This window comes from Haemaphysalis longicornis, unplaced genomic scaffold (genome assembly GCF_048455015.1).
Source record: "Haemaphysalis longicornis isolate Haplotype H1 unplaced genomic scaffold, Haemaphysalis longicornis Haplotype H1 scaffold_12, whole genome shotgun sequence".
Classification (NCBI taxonomy): domain Eukaryota; kingdom Metazoa; phylum Arthropoda; class Arachnida; order Ixodida; family Ixodidae; genus Haemaphysalis; species Haemaphysalis longicornis.
In genome coordinates this window covers 80,481,088-80,504,161 of record NW_027526225.1, presented here as the reverse complement: position 1 = coordinate 80,504,161, position 23,074 = coordinate 80,481,088, and the positions used below count along the sequence as shown (strand labels likewise).

The 23,074-nt window shown below is 47.5% G+C and overlaps 1 protein-coding gene across 4 annotated transcripts in view; it reads right to left on the bottom strand.

Annotated features, from left to right (window-relative positions):
• Positions 1 to 641: 641 nt before the first annotated feature.
• Positions 642 to 23,074, bottom strand: part of LOC144162855 (uncharacterized) — a 33,457-nt gene continuing 11,024 nt past the window's right edge. Inside the window, exons 3-6 of one of the 4 annotated variants that reach the window (XM_077693561.1) lie at positions 9,988 to 10,109; positions 7,005 to 7,095; positions 3,223 to 3,567; positions 642 to 841 (exon numbers count right to left, since the gene is read on the bottom strand). In XM_077693561.1, the coding sequence (XP_077549687.1) occupies positions 3,448 to 3,567; positions 7,005 to 7,079 (195 nt within the window). In that variant the 5' untranslated portion in view covers positions 7,080 to 7,095; positions 9,988 to 10,109 and the 3' untranslated portion in view covers positions 642 to 841; positions 3,223 to 3,447. The remainder of the gene's footprint in view (positions 842 to 3,222; positions 3,568 to 7,004; positions 7,096 to 9,987; positions 10,110 to 23,074) is intronic. The other 3 variants (XR_013320783.1, XR_013320782.1, XM_077693560.1) reach the window with 3 other exon arrangements.

The window sequence follows — 23,074 nt, the reverse complement described above, 5'->3', positions numbered from 1 at the left end:
CCACGCATTACCGAGTTTCGCGTAATTAATTAACGGAGACAGTAATTTAGAAATCCGCGGCCCTTTCAGCAAACTTGCCGTGTTTTGACCATAGTGCACAATACTTCGGCTCGAAGGGTGAGAACTTTCATGTTATCGGGCAAATCTTTTGCTGATAAAGGGGGTCTTTTCAAGCGTTCTTTGGTTAAACTTTTCACTGGAACTGTGGAAGTATAAGCCCCGCAGAAGGGTGTCAGTCCTTGCACCCGAGAGAGAAAGAGAGAGAGAAATATGTTTATTGGAGAGGTTGGCCTAGGAAAGTCAGAATTTGCTCCCTTGCGTGCAGCGTAATGGTAGACCTTTTGAGAGAGAGAGAGAGAGAGAGAGATGAAACTTTATTAGGCAGCTCAAGTCCGAGCCGCGGAGTTATCAGTCCAAGGAGGAAGGGGAAGTTTTCTCTTCGACGTGAGTTTTCATGTGATCTTATTTATTCGTATTCAGAGATTTTAGTGAGTGAGGGTTTGTTCTAAAGCGCAGTTTCCCATCTAAATTCCCTTTTATATTCATATTTTTAATTTTTTTCTTTTCAATTCTGTACATGCACGCCACTGTGCTCAAGCTGGCGTAGCCAGCGAGCTCAGGAGCCTTGATAGAGGCAGAAAATATTTAGAAAACTCTTTTATTTTCGCAATTGAAGCAAGGAGTATGAGCGACATGGCGAGATGCTACGACGTCATGTTTTGGCGGCATGAAGGATTGCAAGCTTGTACAGAACACGGGCAGGCTTGGACGCGCTTCGGGTTTGGAACTTCAAAGAGGTGTCCTGACTTGTCGAACAAGGCCAGCGCGCTGAATGCAACACCTGAAAAAAAAAAAAAGAACAAGAAGAAAAAGCCAAAGTTACACATATGCAGCAGTCAGGAACGGAAGCAGCTGCGGGCTAGCGTCCCGGTTTATTACAGCTCCATAGTAGGGAAGGGAGCAGGCCGATAAGCATCCTTAGGCACCACAGATTACATGAAATTAGTTTTATAGACTTTCAGTCATGCTTCTACGAGGTCGCAGCTTCGATTCCCGGCCGCTGCGGCCGCTTTTCTGATGGAGGCGAAAAGCAAAAACACCCGTGTGTACGAGATTTCGGCGCACGTTAGGCGCACGTTAAAAGAAATGGCAGCATCTCAACTCCGTGGATAATGGCGAGGGTGCGGAGTACGGGGAACGTGACATCCAAGTTACACCCCGAGTGAAATCCGATTTGCGCCACGACCGTCATTCGATTTTAGTCACTTTGCCTCCGCTTGCCGCGGTTTCGTATTCGGGGAGGCTCGTTGTCTTCGTAGACGTTAGCAGCAGCGTGACGCGTCTTACGTTCGTTTCCGTCCATGGCGGGAAGAGGGTATGGGATTTTCAGACCCCGCTTACATACGCGGTGCACCGCGGCGCCATCTCGTGTTTCCGCGTAGCGCCATTTAGCGTAGTTCGATGCAGTCACTGTGTATTACAACTTGATCACAACCTGACTACACCGGTGCTTTTGCGCGTTTTCTCGTATGGACACCAGGCCATTCTTCCCTCGAGGGAAACGAGACGGCACACGCCGCTGCCCGCGCTCTTACATTCCGGGCGTTTTCGTCGACGGAAGAGGACCTTTCCGAAGCCTCCATCTATCCACCGGTCTTTCCCCGATACACTGAAATCTTGTATCATTATCGCCAACTGCGGCTTCAATGCCCTCCTCCTCACCCATCCCTCAGCACACAGGCGGCTCGCATTTGGCGTCGACTGCAGACCAACACATTCTACAACACCACGATACTCCACTACATCTCTCCCTCCCCTTACCCCTACAACTGCCCTTCTTGCTCCGTCCCAAACACTACCTACCACCTGGTGTGGGAATGCCCCTACGCGCCAAACTCCCTCCCTTCCCCATCCCCTGAGCAGTGAGAGCGCGAGCTGGCCAGCTCACGGTGCGAGGACCAAGAACGCCTCATCACTCGCGCCCAAGCAGCTGCGCTAGCTCGCGGCTATCCGGACTGAGAAAGCCACCCACTTTTATGCTCAATAAATGTTTTAAATGCAGAGCATTTCAGTAACTCACGATGTCACCCGCGTTGACGTCCGTAGTCGTAGTCCGCACCCCTCCCCCTACACTATATAAAAAAAAATACTATCCGGCGCCTGGTTTCGATCCCTCGACCCTGCGGGCGGAACGCAATGTGCATGGTGCTCTACCCACTGCGCCACAAAGCCGACACAGAATGGGAGGCTACGAACGCGCCTTATATCCTTGACTCATTCAAACTACGTCAAGAAGCTGCTGATACAACGCATTCACTACCACCAACTCCCCAAACACTAAACGTTAACGCAATACACCCACCCCCTATGCGACGCATTTACTCGAGTCCCCCTCACGGGGAGATGGGCCCAATTTTCCAATCCAATCCAATCCAATCTCGTTGCTAGATAATGTTAGTGCCTGTTTTCGAGTGTTTTGGAGTGCTCTTGTACTCTTTTAGATAGTTTCCGCACAGATTTCGCTTAATGGTGGTGTGCGCACGGATTGACGCGGACGGACATTGGGAGGTCCTATGGTACTCCGCACCCTTACAGGCGAGGGAGTAAGCCGTTTGGCTCTCGGGTACTAACTCACGGTCGTAGCCCAATGGGTAACACGACTGACACTACCTCTGTCTGGTCTACCAAACACAGGCTCGAATCCTGCCGATGCCTGTGTGATTTTTTGCGATTTTAAATGTTATGCGCACGGACGCGGACGGACATTGTGAGGTCCTAAAGTGCTCCGCACCTAAAAAGCGCGCCTCGTGGCCTGCGTTGCGTCGGCGCGTTAAGCGATACAATCAATCAAGCTTTACAGCGCAGGGTACACAGAGCAACACTTCGCCTTCCAGCCAACCCCTCTACAATACGCTTACTCTCAACTGGCACCGTTAACACGATCCCCCAGCCCCTCGAAGACCACCATCCAACTTGCTTGTCTATCCACAACCCCCTAAGGTTCGTTCCTCCTGCATTAACTGAACCTCACTGCTCCACTTCGACAAGGCCACTGAATTCTCATAAGGATGACTTTTGAAATGCACGCTGGCTTTCTCTCATGCTACCTTTTGCGGCCCTTACGAAAGAATTTCTTATGTCATTCGGTAAGTTGGCTTTCCGAATACGGGGTTGGTGAGCCTCACTACGTTGGAACTGGAGCGCACCAAAGGAGCATCGTACCTATGCGCCTCCCATGGACAACGTCGAGAAGGCAGAGAGGGGGCCAGCTGGCAGGCGCCTCTGCATGCGATGTGGACCAGCTGGTCCACATCGCGTGTATCTCACAGGGAGTGAACCAGCTGCTGGCAAGGGCAGGGGGTACTCACACCAATAAGCCCTCTCCATTACCAGGCATGTACGGGCTACCAGCACTACCTTCTGGGCCGAGCAGTGAAAAGCCCTCGCCTAGCGCAAGCAACTGCGGTGCTCGCGATCCGACACGTCCGCACACGGGGCTCCCCAGGCGCAGAACCTTTGCCCGAAACAGGCAGCAGGCACGCCCAGCTCCAAGCCCTCCAGGCGGCCCTGCGACATGTACATATAGAGCGACTTCAGGTGAACCACGGTGTACCCGATTGTGACCAGCCCACGTCCCCGGGACCATCGCCATACCTCGACTCCGAAGGTAACCCAAGAGAAAATGTAACTGGTCCCAGGTGGTGTATGGTTAAATTCCCATTTGGGCCCAGCTGGTCCTTGCTGGTCCTAACTGGTACCAGCTAGTTCCAGCTGGGAATTTAACCATAAAACAGTGGTACCAACTACTATTTTATCTTGGGAAGGTCACAGTTCTGCAGCAAGAATGAGATTTTTTTCATTAAGTTGTTCTTGTCCCAAATGCAAAAGAAAATTTTTGGCATTTAAGCATTCTACGCCCATACAACACCTTCCAGTGTAAGTGTGCAGTCTGCATCGAATTTATGCACTTGCGTTATAATAACATAATTTACGTTATTTTAGCCTCTCGTTTTCTTTTTAAGATAAGACCGGCACTACAAAATATGTGTAGCACAGGTGCTTTGTTAAAAAAACGACAGGCTATGAATCATGCATACAAGAAGCGTTATATCGCTAGCAATAATTTCAGCAAATACCAACCCTAAACACACAGATATAAGCACAAGAACAGCGCTGTTAATGGCGAAAATTACATGAACATGGCAGGATTACCCCTCACGCAAAGCGGAATAATTCAGCCATCGGTATTTGTCAAGCCATGCCAGTTGTGATTTCCGTTTTTGTTTTGAGTCTCTAACGCAGCCCATCTCGTAGCTTCTATCTGAGCTCTGAGCGATCATAAGAAGCTGGTCGACATTTCAGTAGAGCCCAAATGTCGAGTCTGCTGTACTGAGCTCCCTCTTGGGGTTCTGAAATAGTTGCATTATTCTCCGTCAAGTATTCAATGCTTCGTGCATAAATGCGTACCATACAGTAACTTTTCTGGGGCGGCCATCCCTTAAGTGTAAGAGTTCATTATTCAATGCCATATCAAACATTAAATTTAGCAAGAAAAAATAGACGGCGGTGTGACCATGCTCTTGCGGTTAGGCATATGTCCTGTGCAAGTCGAGCAAAATCTTGCCACATTTGGAATTCTGTCGTAAGATCTGAGGAAAAAATCATAATAAGGTTCTACCAGTTTGGTTTCAAACATTAATGAAATGACAAACTTTTTAGCGCACTCGTGCACTGCCACTGTTCAGCCGAATACAGACTGCCGGTTTAGTCTTGACAAACTTTTTAGCGCACTCGTGCACTGCCACTGTTCAGCCGAATACAGACTGCCGGTTTAGTCTTTACAGTGTAAGAGCATGGACGGTTCTGGAATGTATGGGGCGCATAAGAATTTTGTAGTTTTTTGTTAGTGACACGGGAAATGGAAATTAAGTCGGGAAGCTCCTTATTCCACCAAAAAACAGAGCAATGGACAGTCGTACAGACCCAGCATGACCTTTGGGCATGATGCGATGCTCGAAACAAGTCAGCATTTTGTTTCCCGGAGTGCACCAAGAAAACATGCATAATTGCATGGTCACGCATACATAAACGCTACAGACTACCACGCTTCAGCAAGAAACGGACAGTAATGACACAGTTAAAGTATTCCATTGGATAGCAGAGGCCCTGATGTTCAAACTGAAGCATGGCTACAGGATACAACATGATAGACACAGAAGAGGCTACAACATGATAGAGTGGCTTAAACTTGCAGAGTTGATAATTTCTCTGTCATTTTGGTTACTGAAGTAACGCTGACGATTGCTCAAAATTTCCTTCATGTGACATTTTAGAATGTATACGCAACTGTTGTGGATCCAGGCAGAATTACATCAGTGCGCGTGTGGGTGATGTGATGCACACACATTTGGGGGGGGGGGGGGGGGGGGGGAGGAGGGCAAAGGTGTGCTGGTGCTCTTGAGAGGGCCGGTGGTCTAGACCACCAGCAAGATTGGAGCGCCCGCCAATCTTGCTGGCGGACGCTCCAGCAAGATTGTGTTTTGTGTGTGACCGCCTGCGTGTATCCGGCTCGGCGGAATATCATGCCGGGAATTGTGTGGGAGCGGCTCGTTTCAGTGACAATGTCGCGCCTATTCATCGACCTCATACGGAAAGAATTGGCACGGCAACAGCTGGACACTGCCGGTTTCAAAGAAGAGCTCATTTGGTGACTGGAAGCCGACATCCGGCAGCAGCATGAAGCTAGCCCCCCGGTTGAAGCGACGGCTTCTGCCTCGTCCTCCGCGGTGCCTTTGACGCTAGACCCAGCCACGGTACTTAGCCTTGCCAGACACAGTGCCAAAGACTGCCTGCAACATGATCCGTTGCCTTTGCCAGAGCAGCCGCCATAGCAAGTGTTAGTAGCCCAAACATTGCCCTCAAGAAGTGCCCCTGTCGCATGACACCGTCGCATCCGACGCGGTGTTCGCACGCCATCACCCCAATATTCCATCGTCCCGCTTCGCAGCCAGCCCACTCCCAGCCAGCATGCAGTTATAAAAGGTACATTGGCCGAACACAGAGCTGTTTTTCTTGCCACAGCGATGATCTTGACCATATCACTGATATGAAGCTCCGTGTTCGTATACCTGCTAGCGCGTTGCCCTACAGTCGGAGCTCATACCGGTACGATGCAGAAGGAAAGCAGTTCCTGAAAACTCAGGGGCCCTAGTGAACCATGGCTTTCAAAGGGGAACGTAATGAGCTACAATCAAAGCCATCATCCGTGCCTTGCTCATCGCAGCCAAGCAACCGCTAACTCTACAGCTTCTGTGTGAATTCAAAACGAGTAAAGGCCAGGAGCTTCCATTCAACATTGGCATTTTTGCCAATGGAGATGAAACCGTTGGGGGTAGAGGTATGCAGCTCTGCTGTAACGGTCTGTCTTTGAAGCATGAAGCTCACTAGCGCGAGTGTAAACAGGTGTCCCGGTGTTTTTTTTAGTACGGGTTGTCAAGTGCTCCAGGGCGAGGCGTGTACTAGTGTCCCAGTGTTTTTTCAGTACGCATTATGTTCTAGCTCGAGGTGTAAATGAGTTTCCCGGTGTTTTAGTACTGCGACTACATTAAACGACAATTACGACGACGACGACGACGACAGGAGACACCAGCAGCCCCAGCCCCTAATACGTGTATGCTTCTCTTTTGTGGTTTAATAAATACAATGCAACATCACTTTCAGTATTACGACCACAATGTCAAAAGAGTGAAAAGCTTGATTGATTGGTGGATTATGAGGTTTAATGCACCAACGCTACACAGGCAATGAGGTGCGCCGTAGTGGAGGGCTCCAGATTAATTTTGACCACCTGGGGATCTCTAACATGTGCCGTAATCTCGAACACACGGGCATCTTCGCTTTTCACCTCCACCAGAAAAGCGGCCACCACAGCTGGGAATGGAAGCTGAAAACTGTAAAAGGGCGAGAGAGTAAACATTTATTGGAGAAAATGGATGAATCATTACTTGGTGGGATGAGGGCGCGCCGCAGTCCAGGCACCCTTGAATCTTGCCTGCAGCCTTGCACAGGTATGTGGCCATGTATATGCTTTCTTCCCTGCAAATGTCGGCGAAACGTTATAGCATTCTGGAACCTCTGCGACGTAGCTGCCTCTCCCCTCTACAACTCGTCCCCCTCCTCCCTCTCCGCCCACGACTTGATGCAACGGAAGTTTGCCCAACTCAATTTGGTTTTCCCGTGCCTGATCTGCTCGCACACCATGTGTTCGGATAATGCGCATCTTTTTTCTTATCTCCTGTTTTTTTCTGTTTGAAACAGTTTAAGCCAACACCTTTTCTTTATCCTGCCACTCTTAAACAACATTTTTATTGCGTTGTTTTCTCAACTGCTATCTGTGACGACTGATGTCATCATGAGTGGCATCACGAAGATTATCATCGATCGACACTGGCCCGGCGAATAGTTTCTCACTAATATTTGAGAAACTATACGGTCTGGCGATTCGGCCACCGGTTTGCCGCCGTCGTCATCTTTGAGACCGCTGGGCCGTGGGTTCAGAGCGGCAGGCATCACGGAGTGCCCTGACCCAGCTCTTGAATGCTATAAAGGCCAACAGCCGCAAGGTAAAGTCTTCGTTGGACTCAAGTTCAAGTTGTCCTCAACGAAATGCTAGGACAAGCCCGTGTTTCAAGCAGATCCCATTTTCCAGTTGTAACCTTGCAGAAGACTGGGGTCTCCGTGCTGCAACGCTAGTAGGTCGTGTCACCTTTCCTAAGCACTGGAGACTCGCCATGGCTACTGAAAGGCACGTGCTGTGCTGCGTTGCCACACTGAGATTAGGCTGCGTGCGTCGCCGCATTGAGAGACACACAGCATTGCGTCCCTTAATCATTCAAGGAATATCGTGCTGCATGCGTCTTTTGCGTCGTATACCGTCTTTTTACAGCAAAACGTCTGCTGTCTTGGCCACCATGTTTCCGATCTTCCTCTTTGTCACAAATGTGCATGATTTGTTGACCGCACCACACTATTGTAAAGCTCGATCTAATATGTATTCCTAACAAAAAATGGCCGCATATCTGCTGTTTTCGCCGCAAATATTGACGAAAGATGATAGTAGTCGACTGGCGCCCCTGCCAAGTAAATGCCTCCCTTCTCTTTCTGCTCACCTCTCATGCCGTTCCACTCCCGTCTCGTTCCTCCCAAAATGAACACGCTAAAGGTTTGCTGAAATCAATTTAAATTTACCGCGTTCCACTGCTCCAGGCTGGGTGCCTCGATGTCAGCGCTGCCGTATGGCAGAGACGCGTGAATCGAGGCGCCCTACTACAACATTTATAAAACTACGTTGACCTACTCCACGAGCGTTCAAAACAGAACATGGAACCTTTAGTAATTGTTGCCGCTTGATTTCTTAAAATGCCGCCAGGAGTGTGGGCAACAGTAGTGTACGTGGGCAACAGCAGGTGACAGTTTTTTGTAGTTGATGTAGTATTTCATTTGCTTTGGCAAAAACTAAGCATCCATAAATTTTTTAATAGAACACTGCAAATATCACTTATGTATTGATTTTCTGCCTTATATTTGCATAATGTCCTGTTCTCGTTCAACAATGTTGACAAGTATGAACATTGACACTGGACTTAGACGTTTAACGTTGGCTGTGGGTATATTGTGCAGCTTCTGTTTCATTTCGGCTGAATAACTGAATCGAGTCACAGACAGAAAGACCAAAACTTCTGTGTTTAAGTAGCCCATGAAGGACTATCGTCTTTAAAAGAATGCGGGAACTCTCAGTTGTGTACTTATTAGCTGCCTCAAATACACCCCAGCTGTCCTTTGTCCTGAATAACGTGGACATCCAGGAGCCACGCCAGCAGTCTGAAATGGTCCTTATATGCACTCTGTGCTAAATTTTCTTTTTCCTGTTGGCCAGTCGGCTTAACTCTTTCGTTACGGCGGAAAAATTACCGACTTTGGGTGCTTCCATGAAAAATTTCTTTCTCTTGAGAAACTGGAGTCATTTAGCATTGTTATTTAGCATCGAAATTGTAGCCCATAGTTTGCCCTTTCGAATGCATAACAACAGCTTTGTGAGAGGTACAATTATTCAGAGTTTAGTTGTCAAATAAACAGAAAAAAATTGCCCCAAAAAGTATAAACACAATAGAAATAGGTAACTGTAGTAAGACAGAAAATTATTTCAGGAAATCTGAAACATACAAGTTGTACCTATAGGTTCCTTGCCTATCATTCAATATATACATCAGTCCTATACACCATGTTCTGTATTTTTGAAGGCCTGTCAATCTAACGGCCTTGACAGCAGTGCTACTCAGCGAAGCAGTCGCCCGACGGCGGAAAGCAAAGGTAATTGCTTCGCAAGTGGAACCGAAGACATTCGTTCGGCTTTGTGCTTTTGCTTTTCATAGTAGATCTTGCAACCACTCCTCTTCTCCATCCTTTTCAATGTGTGTTGTGCAGGATCCAGGGGCGAAAAGGGGGTGTGCCTTTGTTGTACTCAAATATCTGCTTCATCGTAACTATAAAATCTGAAGATCCCACGTTGTTGCTGGAGTCATCACTGCTACTGGGATCAGAAAAATCAGCAGCAGTAGCTGCTGAAGTCCCTCCGACGGTAGGTAGCCTTTGTAAAGCGCGGCGGCGTTAAGTTGGACACGTCTTACCCAGCTCGCAGCTACGTATCTCGGGTGCAAATTTCGCTTGCACCGTGGCCACCTCTGCAGGCGAAATGTAAACGAAACTGAAACTAAAAAAGGAGTTTCCAAAGAATACGCCAGATGGCGGTAGTTGTCTGCAAGGTGCAGTTTTTGTATTTTCGCAGCAGGTTGGAAACAATCAGAATTCCGTGTCCGATGGCCTGTGACACTGTAATGAAAGAGTTAATCAAGTGGCATTAAATGGCGCAAGGAAGACTGTCGCCTTTGAGAAGAGGAGGGGGAGGAGGGAGGTGTCCAGAGTTCATACACTGCAGAATTCGAAGCCACTCAGAGACCCACTAATGAAGACAATGATGATGATGGTGATGGCCTGTTTATGTCCCCGTCAAACCACTTGTGCTCGATCCAAGTGCTTGGGGGTCCAGTAATCTGCAATGGAGGAAACAAGCACACACTTTTTTTCACCCCTGCACGTAATACAGCCCAACTAAGCTACTAAACTCTAGTGATTCAGCAAAACAAAAATTTTTGTATTTTCAGTAGATAAATGGTGACGCTACTACCGTATTTTCCGGTCTATACCTTTGTATAGACCTTTGGGGGCCCGACATCGGTTTGCGCAGTATGTTTACGCCACTGCTCACCTTCCAGATCGTGATCTGTTGGGTTGCTGACACCACTGCCCTGGGCGACTACGCTTGGTCACCACCCGGTGGCCTACCCGTGCTTTTAGCGCGCACGCGCTGTTTGGATCAACGATGGATCCTGTTACCGATCACCAGCCCGCCAACACCACCCTGCGCCTGCAACTACGCCTGGCAACGCTAATCATCGTCGACGTCACCAATCACGTGGGACCGATCCGGCCTACTTAATCATTGGAAGATCACTCTCACCTCGGGGCCCGACACCAGTTTGCGCAGTATGTTTACGCTGCTGCTCACCTTCCAGGTTGGTTACCTTACACATTCTAAACAATACTCAACCAGCAACTACTTCCTTGTCGATGCCGTGCCCCTACGACTTCAAATTATGCAACCTGCTATGTACGTGTTACAAGGTGTGCACCCTACAATTGCTGTCACAGTTGATGTTATTGCTGTCCGGAGATGTGGAACTAAACCCCGGCCTAATTAAAGCTCAGATAGAAGCCCTATTTGACGCTATCAAGAAGCTCGATATAACCGTCCTAACCATTTGTGAAGATATTAACCACCTCAAGGCAGTACAAACTAACCATGAAACAATTCTCTCAACATTAACAAACCGAATTGTAGCGCTAGAAACAGTCCGAATTGAACCCTCACCGAATGCCGTACCCGAAGACGCTGTCAAGATCAAGCATGAAATAGAAACAGCAAAAGCCACTAATACCGATGCTAGTAATCGACTGCGCCGCAATAACCTTCTCTTCTTCGGTATTGAGGACTCTGTGAAAGAATCATGGGAAGAATCCGAACTTAACGCTCAAACCAAGTGCAATTGAATGTGCTTATCGGATAGGAAAATTTGCCCGACAAGAAAAGACCAATTGTGACAAAGGTTGCTCACTTCAAAACAAAAGAAAATATTTTAGGCTGTGGAATCAAGCTTAAAGAAATGACCTTCGCCGTCAAGGAAGACTCTGCTGCAGCCACTCGCCTTGCGCGTGCTAAGTTGCTTAAATTCATTCGGCCAAAAAAGTGTGCATTCAAGCTGAGGGTGGACAAGCTGTTTGTTGGAAACAAGACCTACTTCTATGACGCGAAAAAGGATAGCATTACGGAACTTGAAAACTCACCCATCATTACATTGGATAACAACTCACAATCACAACAAGCCACCTCCGTTGGCAGCACATGACAGGTTTCGAATCATTCCGCCTCGTGTAACACGTGAGTCCGCCCTATGGCATTTCTAAACATAAACATCGCATTTACTAACACACGAAGCATAATTCCTAAACGCGATGAACTTTACAGTTTCCTAAATGATATCAGTGCTGACACAGTCATACTAACTGAAACATGGTTGCATGAAGACATTATGGATACGGAAGTGTTTCCCTCCAATTTTGAACTTCACATTTTTTCGCCGCGATCAAGAAAGCAAGAGAGGAGGTGGCGTTCTGATAGCCATTACTAATACCCTAGCATCTTCACTTATATTCCATGATGACAAAATAGAATTAACCTGGGCACTTGTCTTAAACGGAGCCTCGAAATTTGTTTTTGGCACCTGCTATAGGCCACCGGACAGCCACCCCGACTTCTGCGACCTACTTCATCAATCCCTACTTACAGTTACCAATAAATATCCTAAGGCACCCATATTTTTATTCAGAGACTTCAACTATCCAGCAATCAGCTGGTGGTTGCTTTCAGTGTCGAATGGGTCACCGTCTCAAGAGCATCAATTTTTAAACAGTATACTTGATTTTAATCTTCACCAGGCCATAACCTCCCCTACCAAATATCCTAGACCTCCTGCTAACCTTGTGCCCTGACGACATAAAAACAATCAACACGCTCCCTGTTCTTAGTGACCACAAACTAATCCATATTTGCATCTCTTCCCCGCTGAAAAAGAAATCATCCACACAGAAGGTAATCACAGATTACAAGAGAGGAAATTTTAACGCCATTAATCACGAACTCACCAAGTTCTTAGATAACTTCAGGAGTACGTACCCAACTCGAAGTGTCAACGCTAACTGGAAACTTTTTAAGACTACAATGCTTAACCTTAAAAATAAATTAAATTCCTACTACCCTCATTAAATCAGATTCCAACTGTCAATGGTTTAACAAACAGCTAAAATCACTCTGCAACCGAAAGAAACGCTTGTACAGATCGGCTCACCTAAGCCAAAGTCCAACTGCATGGGAGCGCCACCACTCATGCGCGAAACAGTACTTAACCGAACTCAAAGCTGCAAAAATTTAAGTCTTTTCCGATGACCTATTATCGATTCTTCAATCAAACCCCAACAAATTTTGGTGCACGCTTTCCCCTACGTCACAATCTAATCGATTAGACCTCACTAATGCTGACGGAGAATCAATCGACGCCGCACAGTGCACTTCTGCTTTGAATTACCACTTTTCGTCTGTGTTTTCCTCTTCTAATACCACTGATACTGTAGCATTGCCGGATCCTGAAGCTGTAGCGATGCCAGGAATTGAAACCTCTCCAGAAGGAATATTCAAACTGCCAGAAGGAATATTCAAACTGATTAACGATCTAAAAGTTTCATCTTCGGCCGGATGTGACAGTATTAACAGTAAATTACCAAAAAGTACCATTTCAGTCTCTAGCCAGATACTTTCCTTGACCTTCACACAATCATTACAAACAGGAAACGTACCAGAAGATTGGAAGAAGGCTAAGGGTATTGCAATTTTTAAATCAGGCAACCGCGCAATCCCAGCAAACTACCGACCTATTTCCTTAACCAGTATCCCATCGAAAATGCTCGAACATATCATAGCTTCAAATCTCATGACTTATCTGGAATCCACCAATTTTTTCTTTGCTCATCAACATGGTTCCTGGAAACTACTATCGTGCGAAACCCGACTAGCGGAATTCACACATGATATACTTCACTTCATGGAAGAAAATCTTCAAACTGATGCCATATTTTTAGATTTCTCTAAAGCATTCGATCGTGTCCCTCATAACCTATTACTCTCTAAACTATGCAAGCTTGGAATCCCTCTCAACATAATTTCCTGGATAGAAAATTTCCTAAAAAACCGGAAGCGATTCACAAGTGCTAACGATTATGACTCACCGACGTCAGGTGTCCCCCAGGGTGCCTGCCTCTCCCCGCTTCTCGTTCTAATATACATAAACGACTTGCCCAATAATATACTAACAAAATTAAGACTTTTTGCCGATGACTGTGTTGTGTACTCTCCAATCTGTAAACCCGATGACAGAGCTAAACTTCAACATGATCTAGATATAATTGTAGCTTGGTGTGATAAATCTATTATGCCATTAAAGGGACACTGAAGTGATATGTAAACATTGCGGGATTACTAGCGCAAATTGTAGTCCGGAGTCCCCAGGCCATGTTTCGACCACTCTAGGCGCGTTTACGCGATTTTATTTAGTAGAAAAACTAATTCGAAAATGCTGTCCTCCTCTCTTTACGCTCGCCCATTTTCTGTGGCGTTTTCGTGTGACGTCAGGAGGGGATGAGCTGGCAATTGGCTGCGCCACGGCTGCGCTACTGCACGGCTCCCCGGCCGACAGAGTCAGTCGGCCCAGCGTTTCGTCCGCCGGCCGCCGGCGGGTCGTCGCAATCAAGGAGGTTAAAAAAAAATTGCTTGGTCGCAATTCGTTCGCTTAGTTGAAACGAAGCCAGGACACGTTTGTGAATGGAAGAATGTGCCTTTCTTTACTTGGTTTGTTTGTACACTGTATCTAGCTCCAAGTCAAGGTCGCTTCACACAAGCGCACATGCGACGCTTCGCTGACTGGTACGCCAGTAGGAAAATATAAGGCCTCTTGAAGGCGGGAGAAGAGTCAGCGAAGTCAATATAGGTACTAAGGAAATAAAATCAACTGATATTTTTACCGTACAGCGTAAAACTAGGGCGCGGGAAGCACTTTTTTGCGCTGGGCGAACAAAAGCACAGCGGTCAGCAGTACGACTACGCATCTGCGAACGCTTTTCCGTCTACGAAATGCAATTGCTAGACGTGAGCTACTGTGGAAACCGGGCGACACTTACTGCACGATCGCAGTACAACAAATAGTCACCTAAGCTGCTTGAAATGCCAAAACTAAATAAAAGTGTAAACCGGTTGTACAATATATACCCTATATTAGCAAGGCATTCGCGCCCCGCTCCGTGGCTCAGTGGTCTGGGGCGCTGTGTATGTCACCGCAAATGTTTTGCAAGTCACGAGTTCGAATCCCCGCGGGTACGTGCTTTTTTTTTTTTTGTAAGTTAACTTTTTTGTTTTCCGCCGATGTTTTCTATATTGAGTTCACCTTTTTTTGGGCCACAACGTTCATGGCTACACGAACTAGTTCACAAAACGCGCGCAGGCTGGCACTGGCGCGCTAGCGAGTTCTCGTTGGCGTGCTGTTGCCATAAGCACCGACTGCTTGCAGGCAGTGGGCACAGGCCAGAATGAACAGACCCTTGGCCTGGTGCGAACACGCTTTTTACGATACAGGCATGAGGGAGGCAAGCTCCAAATATGGGGGAAAAGCGCATGACATTTGGGCGTCTGCGGGTACGCGGAGGGCGTTCATGCACTGCGTAGGTCTCAGCGAGTGAATGCTACGACTACAAGCCGTCCTGGGAGGCTTATCTTGTGCATTTTACAGCCGACAACATGGCAGAAGCGCGGTACGATGATTACTGAGATATTGAGAATGCCCATCCAACAACGCCATTGATTATGTTTTACAGAACCGAAACCGAAACTTGTGTGATTGCTAACCTTGGGCATCGTCCAATCACGGTGCCCGCTCCTCCCAACGTCACAGCCTTAGTTGGTGCGGCCGCCGCAAACCGCGCATGGTAGTTTTTCTTCTTTCGCGCTTTGTAAAATAATTACCGATTTGTCAACCGGATAAACGATGAAAAGTGTGCTAATTTGAGCCAGTCTACGCAGTGCAAGCAAAAACGGGAGCTTGACAAATTCACTTCAGTGTCCCTTTAAACCTCACTAAGAGCAAAATGATGTTATTCACCCGTAAAATGATCCCTGCACAGTACACCTATAGCATAAAGTCTCTTCCCATTAGCGCTACACTATCATACAAATATCTCGGAGTGCATCTATCATCGTCGCTGTCATGGTCAAACCATATTTAAATCATCTGTTCGGAGGCCTCACGCACCCTCGGATATCTGCGCCGAAACTTAGCCTCGCCAGACATTAAAAAGCTAGCTTATGAAACTTACGTGCGACCGAAATTAGAATATGCTTGCTCAATCTGGCACCCCTCACAAACTTATCTTACTAACGATTTAGAACGGATTCAAAACCGCGCTGCCCGTTTTGTTTGCTCCCAATACTCTAACGATATTAGCGTTACTGCACTGAAAGAATCATTGAACCTGCCGTCACTTGAATCTCGTCGTATCATTTCTCGGTTGCGTCTTCTGCATGCTTTCTATTATCATCCTAAATCACGGCACGTCCTGTTTCAACCATCACACAGAACTTCATCCCGCATAAACCAGTCATCCTATCGCACCTATAAATGGACACGCATCTGCAATGATTACCTCCTTTCCCAATGGGATTACACTCTGGAATAAACTACCCGATAATTTAGTAACATGCATTAACCGCCAAGCCTTCCGCAATAAACTAAAAATTCACATGTCGCAATCTAACTAAATTTTCTGTTCTCCTGCCAGTTTTTACAATAATTTTTAAGTACTGTTTAAACTGTTTCATAGTCCTCTGAATGTTTACCCTTGTACCTTTACGTTTACTTTGCACTTGGTAATGTTTACTGTATACCTCACATTTTGTACCCTTTGTATTATTACTGTTTTCTGAATGTTTACCCTTAGTACCCTTTGAGTTTTTTTTTTTTTTTGCGTTGTTTACTATACCTTGTACGCCACCCCCCCCCCCTTATGTAATGCCTTCGGGTCTTTAAGGTGGAATAAATGAAGTGAAATGAAATGAATAAGTCGCACTCCCCTCAAAACGACAGTTTTTCCGAAAAAATAAACGTATACAAATCGCACTCGTTGAATAACACGCACTTGTGAAGCATGAAAACTTATCGAGGATCAGTTTGTTAGACAGTGCGGCGAAAGTACATGATTGCGGCGGCCGCTGCCTATGAACATATCGCCCGGTTAGGAGGGCTAGACACGTGCACCTACCGCCCAAAGTCTAGACAGAACTTTTCAAAAATGGTTTATTGATACACACAGATGGCATGTCCTTACAGACAGCATTTAGGCAAAACCATCGAAGCCTTCTTCCTCCGACTCGCTAACAAATAATTCATTCATATAGACCATATAGAGCTGTGTCTCTTAACGTGCGCTGACATCATGCAGCATACAGGCACCTTTTCGAGCGCGGACAACGTGCGGCCACCATGTACCAAATTTGTTCCATACACAAGTCGCACCAGTGGATAGGATGCACAAATAAAAATTTCAGAAAAAAAAAAAAAAACGCGACTTATACACCGAAAAATACGGTCAGTATGACATGTCACAGTACCACCAAGAGGAAGGCAAGCAGAAGCCCAACCCCTGCAGTAAGTCCTCCCAGTGACCGCTGGCAGTTAATAAAACCAAAAAAAGAGAAAAAAAGCCTCGCGCTCGTGTGTGCGTGCCTCGTGACAACTCCAGCATCCCCTGCACACTTTTATAATTGGCCAAGATTGGCCAAGATTGCAGCGACCGCCCAGCATCTAAAAAACCAAGAAAATGCTGAGTGCTCGTGTATGCGTGCCTCACGGCGACCGCCTAGGGTCCCCGGCGCACTTGTCAAGACAGCCATACCCACTTAGGGAGATTGGCCAAGATTGGTAACAAAAGCAGCAGGGTTTGTAGTTTTGTTAAAGTTGGTAACAAAACTCTGGCGTTTACTGTAATCGTGGCAACACTTGCTCGGACAAGAAAGACAGGTCATAGCGTACACCCCTCCAAGGTTATGTCCAATGATTATCACTTCCGAAACTGAAGGAAGCTCACCCTTATAGCAACAATCATGGAGTAAAGGTCGTTGCAGCCGCGAAGAAGCAGCAAATCGGCTGCAATCGTGGACTTCAACCTTCGTGATCGTCGTAAAGGTTGCACGCAGCTTCACTGCCTTCAAGTCTTACACGCTTAAAGGCCAACTGCACTCAAATTTCACCTCGACCAAATTTATTTTTAATGTGTAGTAAGTACCCCCAAATCAGCTGTGACACAAGTGGCAGCCCCGTAAAACGCCTCGTTAATCAGCCGTAAGCGTTTAAAAAAGCTCCGCCGCAGACCACGCTGCACCTGCCGGCGGATCGCGTAAACAGCCATGACGCGCCTGTGACGTTCCAGCCGACGGGGGCTTTTTCCTCTGCTCAGCCACGCAGCCGAAGAACCGGTCGAGCTCGGCTGCGCACGTGCGCGCGTAGAGCTTGCGCGCAGACCTTCTCCCGAGCTGGTGACCGTCCAGCCGCTCGCTGGACGGCTGCAACGTCACTGCGATGGCCGCGCTCTGCTCGGTTTCGGTTTCAAAATCGCCGATTTTTGCTGGCCGCTTGCGGCGTCCACACGCGTATTTCAGCTGTTGTATTTTGCATGTTGCTTTCTTTTTAAGCTGACTATACGAAAATAGGGTTTTCAAGAGGTCGAAATTTTGAGTGCAGTTGGCCTTTAATGTGAGCTTCCTTCATTTTTTTTACAATTGCAGGACATTAATTTAATTTTTTTCCCTTGAAAACTTCGTATTTTCATTACCTCCAATCTTTTTTGCTTCCACTGCAATGCAATGTGCAAACGTAACAATGGGCCTGTGCATAGCCACTGGCACCTCTGTTCCAGATGCACTCATGTCAATGTGTGCCCAAAGTTGATGCCCGAGTTTTGGTGCCGAAAACTGTGTTCTGCTTTCATAAGGGATGGAAAGCAGAAAGGCTGCTGCAAAAAAGCACAAAAAGCACAAACAGTGAAGCAGGTAGGAGCATCGTAGAGCGTCTGAGAATAAATTAAGCCAGGTGGCTTCAGTTACAAAGAGGGAACAGCACAGCACAGACGAAGCACAAGAAGAAAGTGACAACCAAGAGCGCTGAGTGGTTGTTACTTTCTTCTTGTGTTTTGTCTGTGTTGCGCTCATAGGTCGGCAAGCTCACTCACGAGTGCACTCACACCCCCCCCCCCCTCACCACTCACGAGTGAATGGTGAGTGAACCTTGCTATTGTTTTGGACTGGTGAGTGTGAGTGTGAGTGAGTGCGAGCCCCACGTGCAGTGAGCCCCACTGCACAGTGAGCCGCAGTGAGCCCCGCGAGTGCAAGAGCAACTCGCGAGAGGAACAGATAGGCGATTTACAAACAGCAGAGATGTGGATGTATTCTTAAATCCAGGATAAAAAGGACGATTATTCAGTGATGAAATTTTAGAAGCATAAAGCAAGTCTATGTACGTCCGCAGGTTCTCAAGGCACCACTTGTTACACTCGACATACAAAGTTTGGACCGGGCTAGTGCGAAAAGCACCCGACGCAAGACGAAGCCCCAACTGTAGCACCGGGTCAAGCATCCACAACGCTGTTTTAGTTGCCGACCCATAAACCACACTGCCATAGTACAAAAGAGACCCAACCAAAGCAGTATACAAGCACAGCAGGAGTTCTTTGTCAGCCCCATAGGATTGGTGGGAGAGAACTTTAAGGATATTCATTGTTTTCAGACATTTAAGTTCCTTGATGTGGGAAATAAACGCGAGTTTGTAGTCAAACACAACACCTAAAAACTTGTGTTCCTTGTTCACAGGAATGGACTCGACATTAAGAGTAATGTCTGGGTCTGGATGGACCCCACGCTTCCTGGAGAACACAACGCAACAGCTTTTTGCAGGATTCAGTTTTAAACAATTCTTGTCTGCCCACCAGGCAAGTTTCTTGACCCCAAGCTGGACTTGACGTTCGGAGATTGACATGTTACATGATTTAAAAGATATCTGCACGTCATCTACATACATGGAATAAGAAATTGTAGGTGGCAGTGCCTTTCCAAGGGAGTTCATCTTGACTATGAAAAGAGTACAGCTGAACACGCCACCTTGCGGCACGCCATTTTCTTGCACGTGAACCTTTGAGAGTGCACAACCAACTCTCACTTGAGACGTTCTCTCTGACAAGTAACTAACAAGGGTGTTTAACGTGTTACCAGAAACACCGAATGACTTGAGGTCACTAAGGATCCCGTAACGCCAAGCGGTGTCGCAGGCCTTCTCGAGGTCGAAAAACACAGTTACTCAATACTGTTTATACATGAAAGCATCCTTGATGTACGAGTCAAGTTCAACGAGTTGATCGTTCGTCGATCACCCCACCCTAAAGCCTGCCTGGCAGCTCTCGAGAAGACCGTTGTACTCAAGGAAGTACACAAGCCTGCAGTTTATCATCTTCTCGAAAAGCTTGCACAGGCAGCTTGTCAGGGCTATGGGACGGTAACTTGAGGGGGATAACGGGTCCTTTCCCTCCTTCAAGCCACTATTATGGCCTCCCTCCAAGAGTGTGGAATGTGCCTCGAAAGCCATATTTTATTATGTATATAGATGTAGGAGTGTTTCAACTGTGTCTGCGTGTAGGTGTTGTATCACTGTATACGTGATGTTGTCTGGGCCTGGAGCTGAGGGTTTACACATGCTCAGAGCAGCCCTCAGCTCATGCAGTGAAAACTTTGAGTTATAAGAAGTTGTTGACCTGTTGCTATCTAGTAAAGGCTTCTTTTCGGCCGATTGTTTGTGCTTTATGAAATTGTTTGTGTAGTGTGCTGAACTGGACACGTGTTGGAAGTGTTGTGCGAGTGTGTCAGACTGGATTTCAAGTGTGTCCCCTGTTGTGCTGACCAGAGGCAGGCTGTGTGTTTTTTGTCCCTTGAGTTTGCATATTCGTGTCCATACTTTTCGTGTTTCTGTGTAGGAGCACACGTTTTCCTAACACCTTCGCCCTTTTGAACAAAAGGAGGTTTCCCGACGCGGGGCACCGACGAAGGATACCCCACGCCTTGTTCTGGGCCTCTCGCGCCTGCCTACAGTCTTCGTTCCACCACAGCCTTTTCTAGGTCACGCGTGGCACCAGAGGCGTGAAGAATGGACTTTTCGGTGGCGGCTAGGTTGTGCACCGTGAGTAGTTTGGTTGCCTGTTCAACGTGTAGGTGTTTTATGGACGTGTAGTGTAGTTTGGATACCTCTGTAAATGTATTCCAGTGTGCTCTTGCTTCATTGAACCTGTTCTGGGAAGATGAATTGCTTGGGCCTTTACCTATATATGTTATGGAGGTGGGGAAGTGGTCACTACCGTATGGGTCTGTGCCCACGCCCCACTCAAGACATGGAAAGAGAACTGCACATCCAATTGCCAAGTCAAGATAAGAGTATGTGTTGTGTCCTATATTATAGTATGTTGGCTGTTTCTGGTTGAAAAGACTCTCAATGAGGCGACCTCGGACATCCATGCGAGCAGAGCCCCAAAGAGAGTTATGTGCATTCAGGTCACCTATGAGGATTTATGGTTCGGGTAGCTGATCTACCAGGCCCTCGAAATCTGAGCTCGAGAGCTGGAAGTCAGGAGGGATGTACAGAAAGCATAGTGTTATAAGCCAATTGAAGATTATCATTCGAATGGCAACAGCTTCAAGGATGGTCTGTAGTTGCACAGTGTGGCCCGCCAAGGATTTTCGGGCAATGATGGCCACACCACCTGAGGATGTACCACCAATACCTCTGTCCTTCCTAAATACCATGTAATTGTTCAAGAAATTTGTGTGTTTGGAGTTTAAATGCGTTTCTTGAAGGCACATTACACTTGGCTGATTGAAATGCAATATTTCATAGACATAAGAAGGCTTCTGCAGTTCAATTGCATGATATTTTCTCTTCCCATTATTTAAGTTTAGAGCAACTGGAATATGTGCGTGTTTATGTATTGTCTTTTGCGGCTTGAACTCTTGGAAGGGGTTTTTTCACTTTCTCAACCAACTGGACGCTGCAGCCTGTTCCTTTCGCTGTGATGCAAGCCGGAACGGCTCGACGTCCATGTCGTCATCCGAAGTCACAAGAGTGCCCTGCGGACCGGACACCCTGCAGTTAGCACCCTTCCTGGTTCCCTTCGTTTCAGCCACGACCGCCGCGGGTGTCAGGAGCGCCTCAGGGGGCACAGGCGGTGCGGTGGGGGTGGGAACTGCCGCGGGTGCCACGTCTCCATCTCCTCCGTGCCCTCGCGTGTGCTTCAGGCCGGAGGAGTGGAAACAGTGGATGCAGCGGCATCCCCAAGGGACGTGGTTGCCACCACAGCCACTGCTGGCTGAGCAGGCAGTGTGGTGACGGGTTGGGCAAGGGGGGGGGGGGGGGGGGGAACCAGGTAAGACTTGCTGAACTGGGTCCCCGTGGAAACCAGACGCCGCTCCACCCCCTGGCGATCTGCGTCAGCATACCTCCCCAGGGGGAAAGAGGCAAACCTCTTTCGCACCTCTGGGAAGGTGATGTTTTCAGTGACCTTCACATTTATGATCTCCATCTCCTGTAAGGTACGGAGTACCTTAGGAACACACAATGTCCGTCCGCATCCGTGCACATAGCATTTACAAAAGCAAAAAATCACATACGCACCGGCAGGATTCGAGCCTGTGTGTTTGGTAGACCAGGCAGAGTTAGTGTCAGTTGTCTTACCCATCGGGCTACGACCGTGAGTTAGTACCCGAGGGTCAAATGGCTTACTCCCCCTCCAGTAACGGTGCCGAGTACCTTAGGACCTCCCAATGTCCGTCCGCATCCATCCATGCGCCCACCACCATCAAGCGAAAATCAAGCGAAATTCGATTTGAGCCGTGACTTGCAGTTTCATTTAGGGAATAATCAAGGTGCAACTCACGGCTCAAATCGAATCACGGTCGGGGCGCAAATCGGATGTCACTCGGGGTGCAACTTGGATATCATTTCGAGTCCCCGTACTCCGCAGCCTCGCCATCATCCATGGAGTGGAGATGCTGCCATTTTTTTTTAATTCTCACATTTTTGAGAGTAGGTGGCGTGGGGTCCCTGGCAGTTGGTGCAGGTGAGGGTTTGTGATGGACAGTTTTCAGATGGGTGATCATGCTGGGCGCACTTTGCGCAGGTCAGTCGGCCCCAACAAGAGTTGGTTCCGTGCCCTAACTGCTGGCACTTAAAGCAGCGGCGCGGGTTTGGAATGTAGGGCCGGACATTACAATGCACAAAACCTACATTTACGTACTGTTGGAGTATGGACCGGTCAAAAATAAGAATAATATGCTTGGTCGATACTACTTTGTCATCCCTCCTCATAGTTGCGCGCCTAACAGTTGTCACGCCCTGATTTCTCAGGCCCTCCAGCAGGTCAGCATCTGTCTCATTCATGAGGTCTAGTTCTGATATGACACCTTGAGAACTACCTATGCAGGCTCCGGTGGGGTGTCACCCTGATTCCAAGATTGGCTATGCGAGTTTGAGCAAGGAGGATTGTAGCTTGCTGTTGGTTGTGTACTTCAACAAGGTTTTCTCCAGTTCTTTGTTTTTTGGCCTTATATGAGTCACCAATGATGCCCTCCAGAAATTTTGATATCAGGAACACGGACTGTGATGCAGGAGGCTTTTCTTGTTCAGTTGATTCCATTACCAAAAAAATGGGGGCAGTTATCGGGCTTTGGAAAACTGAGGGCTGGGAGTGGCGGAAAAGAACCTTCGGAGGG